This window comes from Phyllostomus discolor, chromosome 10, assembly GCF_004126475.2.
Source record: "Phyllostomus discolor isolate MPI-MPIP mPhyDis1 chromosome 10, mPhyDis1.pri.v3, whole genome shotgun sequence".
Lineage (NCBI taxonomy): Eukaryota > Metazoa > Chordata > Mammalia > Chiroptera > Phyllostomidae > Phyllostomus > Phyllostomus discolor.
In genome coordinates, this window is record NC_040912.2 from 14,826,633 (window position 1) to 14,838,848 (window position 12,216).

The 12,216-nt window shown below is 35.3% G+C and overlaps 1 protein-coding gene across 3 annotated transcripts in view; it reads left to right on the top strand.

Moving 5' to 3' along the window:
* The window catches only part of FAM126A (family with sequence similarity 126 member A), a 60,050-nt gene that overhangs the window by 22,683 nt on the left and 25,151 nt on the right, over positions 1-12,216 (top strand). For all 3 annotated transcript variants that reach the window (XM_036010515.1, XM_028525942.2, XM_036010514.1), the window contains exons 3-7: positions 4,455-4,556; positions 7,439-7,618; positions 8,448-8,528; positions 9,031-9,146; positions 9,523-9,618. In XM_036010515.1, the coding sequence (XP_035866408.1) occupies positions 4,455-4,556; positions 7,439-7,618; positions 8,448-8,528; positions 9,031-9,146; positions 9,523-9,618 (575 nt within the window). The remainder of the gene's footprint in view (positions 1-4,454; positions 4,557-7,438; positions 7,619-8,447; positions 8,529-9,030; positions 9,147-9,522; positions 9,619-12,216) is intronic.

Sequence of the window (12,216 nt, forward strand, 5' to 3'; positions counted from 1 at the left end):
AAGGAACGAGAAACATGGAATGGGGAAAGCAAGAAAGAACCCTAAGGTGTTGGATTGGAATTAAGAGAATGTATATGATATATTTATACATGTGTATCCATACATATGTGCATGCATATATTTTCTAGCTTTTGTCACTAGAGGGCCAAGAAGCAATGGGACCCCAGCAGCAATGAGTATACCAAACACATATGTCTTGTTTTCGAAATACCATCATCCACTGAAATAAACTAGGATGTGATTAAACAAAGCATTATCTAAGTAATATTTTGTCAACATAACATATACGGGGTGGGGCCAAAGTGAGCTTACAGTTGTTTGTATAGAAAATAATACAATAATAGATAATAATATAAGAATAACCTCTTTCACATACTGTTGCCCCCACCCTGTATTATGGGGAGAGTGATATTTTATTAAACTTTTTATAAATTTAATTTTAGGCTAAGGAAACTTTCTCATTGGGAGAAGTGAAATCCTAAGCCCCATAAATAAAAATGAATTAATTTTTGTCCTAATCCTGTAAGATTTTCAACTGATTTGGTATAACAAATGTTTTAAATTATTGTCTAGTCTATATTATAGCCAGTTAAAGTGATATTTCCTATTCTTTGGTTAATTTGGTAGACATTCCAGAAAGCTATTTTGAGTGTTATTTTGAATTGTGTTAATTGGGTATTAAATTCAGCTCTCTTTACATTTGTTAAAGAGACGAAGGTTATCAGGAAAAATTAGCCTATTATAGGTAATGGACTGTAGAAAAGTACTTGAGAACAAACCTCTTAAGTACTTTTAAAACTAGAGTATCTTGTCTCTTGAAATGATTTGTGATTTTAATTACAGTTTTGGCTAAAATTTGGCAAAATCTGAAGACAGATGCTTCCTACCAAAGTATCATTTGGCAGACTTTTTAAAAAAAATGTAAGGATGTTATATAGTTTGCGTGAAAGAGAGTTAATGAAGATGGACAGACGGGTGGAGAACCAATAGACAAAATAACTCTGTTCAAAAATGTTACACATGAGACTGGATTTTGAGCCACAAATATTTATATAACTATATGTATTTAGAAAAAGCTCTGCTTGGTTAATTTCACAACCATGTGCCATATGGCCAAGGGCATCATGATCGGTAAAGCGGCACAAAGTACATTGGTCTGAGAAGTCAGAAACCCTTTGATCTAATTATTCTTCTTATAGGCGGTTTTATGATGTTAGACAAATCACGTAACTTCTTTGGGTCTCAGTGTTGTCAGCAGGAAAATTTAAGTGCAGGAGCTCCGTGAAGGTGATTCCGCTCTACACTGTTGCACGGTCACAGTCTGAACTCCCAGCTTCACAACCACACTCAACATTCTCTTGAACGTACAAAGACAATTCAGTTTGCTCTGCGTGTAAATCCTTTTGTTTTTCTTTTGGGAAGAAGCACTCAGTGTGTACTCTGGCTTTGGGTGCTTGCTAGTACTCTTTATATACCAACAAAATAATTAGACTGGGACTTCTTGAAGATTTCATGAATAGATCAACCTCTAGCTTTTCAAAGATTTATTTATAACATATTATCTTTCAGATTGAATTGTGTTTTTCTTAAGGCTCCATGTAGGTTTATCTAGTACATTTCCAGACTCTAGACTTCTGAATTTTTCAATTTCCTGATAGTCACTGAATATCATTATGTGACTCAAAATCCAGTCTCGTGTGTAACATTTTTGAACAGAGTTGTTTTATTTACTGGTTCTCCACCCATCTGTCCATCTTCATTAATTCTCTTCCACCCAAACCGTATCACATCCTTACATTTTTTAAAAAACCATCTGTCATACTTTAGTATGAAGCATCTGTCTTTAAATTTTGCCAAGATTAATTTTCCAACATAGTTTCCCATTATTACTTTTTTCTTTTTTGTCTCCAGTTCTGCTTTCTGAAAAATGAAAAAGCTTAGCTGGTATTTAAGAAGGGCAGTACCTTTGAACTGATACAATGCAGAGAATATTTTTTTAAAGAATGTAAGTTTTTTTTAAAGATTTTATTTATTTATTTTTAGAGAGGGAAGGGAGGGAGAGAGAGAGAGAGAGAGAGAGAGAGAGAGAGAGAGAGAGAGAGAGAAACATCGGTTGCTGGGGGTCATGGCCTGCAACCCAGGCATGTGCCCTGACTGGGAATCGAACTTGTGATGCTTTGGTTAGCAGCCCGAACTCAATCCACTGAGCTATGCCAACCAGGGCACAATGCAGAGAAATTTAAAGGTTTGCTGTAACAGCATTTAAATCATTAGGATATTTTATTTTATTTTTATTTATTTTTATTTTTTTTAGAAGAGTTTATTTATTTTTAGAGAAAGGGGAAGGGAGGGATAAGAGAGGGGTAGGGACATCAGTGTGAGAGAGAAATATCGATTAGTCATGGGGACAAAAGCTGCAACTTAGTCATGTTCCCTGACTGGGAATTGAACTGGCAACCTTTCAGTGTGTGGGAGATGCCCAGTCAACTGAGCCACACCAGCCAGGGCTCATCAGGCTCTTTTAGATCTTAAGTGTTTCAAAGCACTGTTCAACAACACAACCTTTATATTTTCTCCCCTTCTATAAACAAAATTAACTTCTCCCACACTCACAAAATGAAATAACAACAGAATTGTGATAAAATGTAATAGTCGACCACACTAAATTTTAGGAGACCTGTCCTGTCATTCAGCAGTAGGAGCCTGGATCCCAGGGGATTTCCTAGCGCTTGTCTTTTCCAGAAGAGAGCTGTCCTTTGTCTTCGGCTGTTTCCCAGAAAACAGTCACCTTGTGAAGGTTAATTGGTATGTGAGCTAAAAATTGTAATAGTTTGCATTTTTAACGAATCTTTCATTTTTAATAGTCTAAATAGTATGTATAATATTATAACCTTTATTTTCATTTTTTAAAAGTTTTTAAAAGATTTATATTTCAATTCGCTCAGTTTTAAATTTTATAGTAGACACACATATGTATACGTATATAATAATGTATTTTACATATATAATTCAGGTTCATTTCTATCAGAGTATTAGAAATCTATTTATGTGGCTATTATTCCCTTTTATATAAACTCCTCAGTGTTAGGTTACTTTTGATCAAATGACGGAAATAAAATGTTGCCTGGAGATCTTTTGTTACATGCTTTTGAAATATTGAAGAACGCCCTAATCTCGTCTTTATATAAATAGTTGTGGCAAATCCCCACCCTGCCCCGAGAATGGGGGGCAGTTCCCAGATAGCTCACCTTGACTTACACTCTGCTGAGCAAAACTATCTTATTAAATTAAAAAAAAAAAGAATCTATTCTCTTATATAGCCTAAGGTGAAATGTGACCTGTGTTTAAAGACTCTGCTTACGTAAACAGTGACAGTATTTATTTTTTATTCTGTTCATCTATAATAAATTCCTTCAGTAAAAGTTTGAATACAAGGCTTTGTGCTGAGTGCTGTGGATGGAGAGCCGGTAAGATGGTTCTTGTCCTCAAGGAGCTCACAGTAAAGTAAACGTTAATCAAATACTCTTATTATAAGAATTCATGCTGTTTAATTTTTCTGTGTGTGTTTCGGCACACACTAACCATACCCACTTTAAATCATGAAACACTAGGATGCCGTACCTGTAAGAAGTGGCATATCTTGGAACGACTTAGCAGTATCTTGAGATGTTATGTCTACTGCAAGACTGACATCTGTTGATTGAGAGCATGTGCATGAGAGAGAACACTGACTTGGGAGATGGACACGTGTTCTTAAAGAAGGGGTATCATCTAGAAGGACAGGCTCCCTATCACTTGTGATAATGAAGGGTTTTGAGAACCACGCATTGCAGGTTCGATTCCTAGTCAGGGCGCATGCCTAGGTTGCAGGCCACGGCCCCCAGCAACCGCACATTGATGTTTCTCTCTCTCTCTTCCTCACTTCCCTCTCTAAAAATAAATAAATAAAATCTTTAAAAATTTTTTTTAAAAAGCAGGATCAATATGGCTAATGAGATTTGTAATGTATATAATGCAACAGGATCAATATGGCTAATGAGATTTGTAATGTATATCATGTAAACCAGTTTTCACATGGTTTGTATTATCATTTCTATTCCCACATTATTGCCAAAGATGAAGTGTTAATGTTAATTTATGTCCCTGTTGATGATAAGAGGATTAAATATATATTGTTTTATTTTTGCAATTATTTTTTGAGATATAATTCACATAAAATTTACTGTCTTAAGGTGAAAATACAGTGGTTTTTAGTATTTCATAATGTTGTGCAGCTAACACCCTCATCTTTATTCTAGAACATTTCCATCACCCCCAAAAGAAACCCCGTACCTGTTAGTCACGCCCACCTCTCCCATGGTCTGATCTCTGGCAACAGCTTGTCTACTTTCTGCCTACGGACTTGCCTATTCTGGACATTTCATAAAAATAAATCATATTTTTTATTTGTTTAGACACTACCAGAAACATCTTTATCAAATTATGCAACAAATTTGAAAGATAAGAGTTCTTTAGTTTCATCTCTTTATAAAGTTATCCAGGAGCCACAAAGTGAGGTAAGTTCTCTTCCAATTTATTGTACAAGTACTATTGATTGTACTCGTCCAGCTGATTGATTTTTAAAATTTTATTGTGAAATACAACATATATAGAAGTAAGAAAAGTTATGTGTTTAAAGGACTATAGAACTATGGAGTGTTTAGCTGATTACCTTTGAGAAATGGGGTGGAGTGAATAACAGAAGAATACTTTTTGTTCAAAAATGGCGGAGTGAAAAAAACAACAACCCTGTAATAAAGTGAACTCTAATGTACCCTCCCCCAGGCCAAGAAATAGAATTTTACTATATTCCAAAAGCCATCTCTGAACATGTTCTCTCTCCCTCTCCCTCTCCTTCTCCCCTTCTCCCTCTTTCTGTCTTACTGGAGGTAGCCTAGAAAAGTCTGGGTCACTACATTCATGTATTCTTTCAGCAGCTATTTCTATGTCCACTATGAGACAGCTGTAGTGCCAGGCAATAGAAAGTCAAAGATGAGTAACGCGTGGTCTTTATCTTAAAAAGAAAAGGAGTAGGAAATAAGTAAACATGGTTTCAAGAAAATTCTTAACTGCATCTACATGCATATACTTGAATTTGCCAGGTGTGCGAGATGAAAGGACCTTCTAAGCTGTAGGGATAGTATATGGCAGCCTGGAAACACGGAAGGCATTTAAAGAACGGCAATCACTAGCTGGTGCTTTCCCCAGCCGTCCTTTCTTTTCTCTTGTCTCCATCTCCTTTTCTTTTTTTAGATGGCAAATTTAGTTTGAAGGTGACAAGAGGATCTATATTCCATATTCTGGTGATTATAAACCCCACCATTCATAATAGAAATAAAAAAGGATTGGAAATAGCATAGGAAATAAAAAGGCATGGCATTTGGGGAAAAAAGCAGCTAAGCCAATGAATAGTTAACAGGAGAGGATAAGACTTGTAGGAACTGAGGTTGCAAAGGTAGGTTTTGTTTTCAACCACGGTGGATCGTGAAAGCTGTCATAAGCAGTTTAGGTTTTTGGTGGTTTTTTTTTTTGCACTGAAGGGATGACTTGATTATATTATTCTTGTAGGAAGGTGACTGTGGAGGATAGATTTGAAGGATGGAAAAACTGAAACCAAGAGACTAGGAAGCTATGAAAATAGCCTGGGAGGGAGCAGTGGAGAACCTGAGCTGGGGCAATGTCGTTGGAATGGAAGGAGGTGGGGTAGAGGGGAGGTGGTGGGGAGGGGTATGAGGTGTGGTTTTCTTCCGTACTTGATTTTGGTAGAAGACACGACAGGCTCTAACAGCACTAACTGTACTGTTCAGAGGTAAAATAACTTCTATTCTGGAGTCCACTCCTGTACGAACCTAGTGCGTCTTGGGATAGAACTATCAACACTAGAGTCTCTGGTTGTTTGAGTAGTTCCCCTTTCACGGAGGGGCTCAGGAATAACCCTGCCTCTGCTGAGTGTGCTATAAAGCACATCCTGAACTTTAGGTGCCGAAAGAAAGATTAGGGATAAGCCAAAAATGTTACCTGGAATAACTGACCAGAATAACCATATTTTGCTGTCCTCCCCTCTTCCCCCAAGCTTCTTCATTTTTATAGTGTTTGTAAGGCGTTTCCTTGAAGGGTTTTAGTTTTTAATGTGTTTGGGAAGTTTTCCAAGTTTAGTGGAAAATTATTTCACCAAACAGAGTAAGTCTGACTATGTGCTTTATTAAACAAGTCTTGTTTATCATTTTGCGCTTCATATTTTGGACAGATTTTAAACATTATTCCTCTGATGAAGTATGTTTTAACCAGGCTCCTTTGGACAGAGTTTGTAAGGTAGATTTCTGATGGGCTAGTTTGGGTCATAGCCCTCATTTTGTTCAGATTGAGAGTGAATGCAGCTCTGATGGCCCCCAGCACCGTTTCTCACAGCGTGGTGCAAGACCAGTTTTCAAGGACAGACATGCCACTCACATCACTTCAGTGTTTACTGCAGTGGACCTTCTGCTGTACCTTATACAGATCATACTTTTATAATACCCAGTTTACTTTATATATTTAACTTATTTGAAATCAAAACATCTACTATACGTTAGTTCTGTTCATTATAATAATTATTAGAAAATCTGTTTAGTAAGTTGACTTAAACTATTGCCTGATGGTTTGAAAAGTGAATAGTCTGTGAATCTCTTGACATGTTTGCTTGTGACCGTGTCTGATCACTGCATATGCTGTAAGATAATGCTTACCTGTAAGGGTATGTTATCTTGACTTTCTGATTGTAAAATGTCTACTATAAAAATCACCCTATTCACTGGGTAATGCTGGGGGTGTGGTGGAAGAGGGAAGGTGATAGATAACCTTCAAATCACACTTAAAACAAAATGACAGCAATGTTTAGATTATCCAGTAGCAACGAACTGTGGTTACAATAGAAATCTAGATCTAGAGGCTGCATGACTATTCAGCTGCTTCATGCACCAGCCATTGTTGTCAGATGCTGCCTATTCTTAAACCCAGGAGGTGACAGTAACTAGCTAGGATTCCCATTTCAGTTTCTCCAACTCTGTAGCCTTTTTTAATCAAGAAGAAAGGATATTAAAGGTATTAAGGAAGAAGCTCTTACAACCTAGGTACTTTAAGAAGTTAAAAAAATATGATTTTAATAACAACACTACCTTAGAGCTATAAAATATTTTAAAGTTTATGAAGTGTTTCCATATATACTAGTTTTGCTTTGGCCTTCCACTAGAATTCAGCTTTACAAAGTAGCTTAGCAATGAGTAGTTTTGCTTCCAAAAAAATGGAAGCACATTTATATATTTCAGTAATTACCAGTCAGGGAAAAATTTTTATATTTTATATATCAGCGTCATTCAAATCCAATCCAACCCCTTGAATTAACATTTCACTCTTCTTCCAGTTGCTAGAACCTGTCTGTCACCAGCTCTTTGAATTCTATCGCAGCGGAGAGGAGCAGTTACTTCAGTTTACGCTGCAGTTTCTTCCAGAACTGATTTGGTGCTACCTTTCTGTCTCCGCCAGCAGAAATGTGCACAGCAGCGGATGCATCGAGGCTCTTCTTCTCGGGGTTTATAATTTGGTTTGTATTTAACGTGGCTAACAAAGTGTTTTTTGGCAAGAGCAAATACATAACCTTTTCAGCAAAAGCAAATACTTAACAGCAACGGCTTTTCATTTTTGTAAAGCTATGTTTGTTCTGTGTACATCAAATGACTCAGCTCATTCTTCCAAAAACAACTATGTGGAGGTTGAGGGCTATGCAGGTGTACATGTAATTATGTAAATAAATCCTTAGGGATTGACTGAAGACTGAAAATTAGACCAATTTTGTATAGAAGTAGCTGGAAATACTGTTGAATTTTAAATTTTTTAAAACTTAAAATCTATTGTCTGTAAATTGTATGTGATCTTCATAAAAAGTTTAGGAGAAAAGATTTAGTCTAACATCTACCACTAATAATTCTATAAAAGCTGGACTGTTTCCAGAATTCACTTGGTTGACATAACATATAGTATGAATTACTACTAGTGTTTTTATATTAATAAGTATGATATTCTATACACTTAGATTTCTGCTTTTTCAAAGTGGAAAAAAATTAAGGGTTTTTTTCTTAAGTGCATAATTGATTAAAAAGTGTAACTTCCTGCATGAGAAAAATTAATGATTATTAAGATACTACATCAGTATTTCAGTCATCCTTAAGACTGTATGTTACTTATATTTTAAAAGAAGAAGGTTAACTGCAGGTGTTTCTGAATAATTGATGATAGGTTACCATAATTTAAGGCTTTACTTATTTTAAAATTTTCTTTTCAGGCCATTTTATAGAATAATAATTTAAATTTAGCTTATAAATTTATGTGTAAAAATTATATATTTTAATATACTTTCTTTTACTTTTTTTTAGGAAATAGTTGACAAACAGGGACATAGCAAAGTACTGAGTTTTACAATTCCATCTTTATCCAAACCATCTGTATATCATGAAGTAAGTGACATTTTATCCAAGTATGTTGTTTCTAAGATTTGAAGTTGCTATAAATTAGAGTCTGGTTATTGAAGCAAATATTTTTGATCAATTTATTAGTACTTTGAGTATAAAACACCAAATAAAGTATTTGCTGTTACCAAATTTGAAATGAGAAATCAAAATCATTTAACTTTAAACTAAAACCTGATTGTAAGTGATCTATTCAAAGGCTTAATTTTGAAATATTTTTTCTCTCCTTCTGATGAATAAGAACAGTATTTTTTTTGTAGCAGTTATGTATTTCTATGGTAGAATTTTTTAAGTTAAATGATTATTTCTGTTAGTACAATAGTTTGATTGTTAAGTATTTATTAAGTCTTTGAGCAGAAAATTTAGTAGCCTGAATATTTTTAAGATATATGATGTTCATGGCAATCATTCTTAGTGGTATATGTGTTCTAAATATCACGTTTCCAACAGAACTTTCTTTTCCTTACTCATTCAAGTGTCTGTTCTTTAGCCTTCCAGCATTGGCTCCATGGCTCTGACGGAGAGCGCGCTGTCCCAGCACGGCTTGTCAAAGGTCATGTACAGCGGGCCTCACCCCCAGCGCGAGATGCTGACCGCACAGAACAGGTACCTGGTGGGGACATAAGCAGTGTACTACCACACCGATTAAAAAATTATTTCAGTAGATTTATAAATAATGTTCAATGAGCTGTGTATAGCAATTTTTTAAAGTTTTGAGTCACTTTATTAAAAAAATACATCTTCCTGATTTCCCACTTAAACTTTGCTTTAGATGTCATTGGAAACATCATATTTTTAAGATAATTTTTATATGACTCTACTTGGGAAGTCTTTTTCCTTTTAGTTTTTGTACTATTATTATTGTGATTATTTTGTACAGGTGTGTTCTGTAACTAATATCTCTTCCCAGTGCCTGCTTAATTTAATTATGTTTGGCATTGAATTCTATAGATTTGTAACTATTCTTTTGGTTTATCTTTAGGTTTGAAGTGTTGACATTCCTTTTGTTGTGTTACAATGCTGCCTTAACCTATATGCCCAGCGTTTCTCTTCAATCATTGTGTCAAATTTCTTCAAGGTAAATTAATGTTTTTAATATTGAAATATATGAATCTAGGATTGCTAACAATAACATATGCTATTTTTGTTTTGTTTAATCATTTGTTTAAATCATTAAATAAGTTAATCTGAAGTTCAGCCTAGTCAACACATAGAAAGTTCGTTATTAATTATAGTCACAAAAAAACACAATGAAGAGGGTAAAGTTGAATAGCATCTCAATGAAATATTTAGTCAGAAAAAGGTCGTACTATATAATTAAAAGGATGAAACTGTTATGACCTTTCAGTTTTTAGCACGTGGTTGGATTCTGTTTTGTTTGCTGTTTAAAAAAAATATATTTTTTGTGTTCTAATTCGGTACCTAGAAATAAGTAAGAGATCCTGGTGTTCCAACTTCCCTTGTTTAAAAAAATTGAGACAATAGGTTGGTTAAGCAAATTATAATAGTCCATAGGTATATTATGCGAACATTTAGAAGTTCTAATTTAAAAAGGTATTTACTAATAGATTATATATGCTATGATTCACTCATTGAGTGAATATGACCAAAATAGCAACAATAATTATGTCTGATTGGTGGAATTATGACTTATTTTAATTTTTCCCTGTGTGATTTTTATGTCCTTCTCTAAATTTGCTGTGGTGAACATGTTACCTTTAAAAACACACACACACAAAAAAACAAGAAGACATCAAATGCCTTTGTTAATTCAAGTACATAGGGAAAATAGAGAATTAAGAAATTTGTAGAATAATTTAGATTTGGGGAACTTATTTAGAAAATGCAACTTTGAAAAGTTAGTAAGAAGGAGGGTATATAAAGCAATACTTTGGGTTCAAGAAAAACAAAACAAACAAAAAAGCAGAAATTGGTACTGAATAACAAAGAACTTTGTGGAACCAGAGCGAGCAGGGAGGTAATAAGGCAAGGGGCTTGTTAGAGAAGTGGGGAGTTTTTCAGGTGATTCTTGGATTAGCATAATTAGATTTCTTAGATTTTGGAAGATGATACCAATGTGCCACCTCTCCTACTTACCGAGTCTTTCCAGTATGTTTCTTGTTTTCTTTCCTTTAAAGAAGTCACAGGTGCCCAGACTTTTGAATTTCACAAGATCTGTAAAATTTCAAAAAAGGCGGGAGTGGATGGTGTATCTATATAGTATTGCCAACTTTTTATTTTTTCTATAATAAAAAAGTGATTATCTATAAATCATATCATCAACATTATTTAACAAAACAGAGACTATTAACATCAAAAAAGCAGGGAGAGTGGAAGGGAAGGAGAATAGTTTATAAATGAAAAATGGGATGTTTGGCTTTCTTTGCTCCTCATTTCACTGTGGTCCAGTAAAACTTTGTTACGGACGAAAGTGAAAACAAGGAAACACTGGTTTAGGTGAGAACTTGATGCGGCAGCTTTCACCTTTTGAACTTCAAATATTCTACAAAGCCCAGTCCCTACTCCGAAGCAGTGTCCTAGATGATAGGACCCGGGAATGCAGATACAGATATATAGAGACATCTCTGTCATATTTCTGAAACTTAGCACCTTCTAAAACAGTATGTTTTGCTTGTTCAAGTTTATTTAATGACACTGCCATCCAGACCACTACACTATCCACACCAGTGTAGGAATAATTGTACACTCCTACTATTCCTTTAGTGCCCACCCTCCAGATTCTACTCCTAGAGGCGACTCCAGTTCCACCCTTAGTCCTTCTCCCCACAATTGCTTCTTTAGTTCAGCTCACTTCATCTCCCTCATGGGACATTTTCACACTCCCCTCTCCCGTTTCATTGAACTCTTCCAATATAACCTGAACGACAGATATAATCAAACGAACAATCTGGTCCTGTCACTCCCCTGCTTAAAACAACAAAACAAAAACTTTTAGTTGCTTCTCATTTCCTACATGAAAAAGCCTAGCAGGTTATGAGATACTCTGTGATCTGACCCCCTAGCTCGCTTCTCTGCTATTTTCTAGTGCCTTAGCATTCTGTCCTCCTCAGATTTCCCCTGTCTCCTTGATGCCGTGGTATTTCATCCCTTTTTCTTTAAGGCTCAGTTCAAAGGAATCTCTTTCTGGGAAGCCTTCTCTGACCTTCTACTTCCACTAGTGTTTTCCACTCCTGTTGTTACCTCTGTAACTTGTTCATTGCAAATATTTACTATTGTCTCCATGATTACACTGTGAATCCCTGTAGCCGCTATACCTTCATCTGTATCCCTAGTGTGTGACCCAGTATAAACTTCTGATAAGTATTTACTGAATGAATGAATAAACTGGAAAATTTTATCTTTCATATATTAGTTCTGTTATTTACTACCATCCCTATCATAAATGTGTAAGGTGTAAGAAAATAAAATGGTTCTAAGTTTGCATCTTTAGGTAATAAGAGTAAGGTTTGGATATACGTTTTTGTAATAGCAAAGAACCATTGAGTTGGTTTTATTTCATGAAGAGCTAATTTTTCTCAGCTTCTTGGTCTTCTCAGGCTGCCATAATAAAATACCACGGACTGAGTGGCTTAACGATAGACATTTGATTTCTGACGGTTGCGGAGCCTGGCAGGTCCACTGTCAAGGTGCCAGCAGGTTCAGTTCCTGGCGAAGG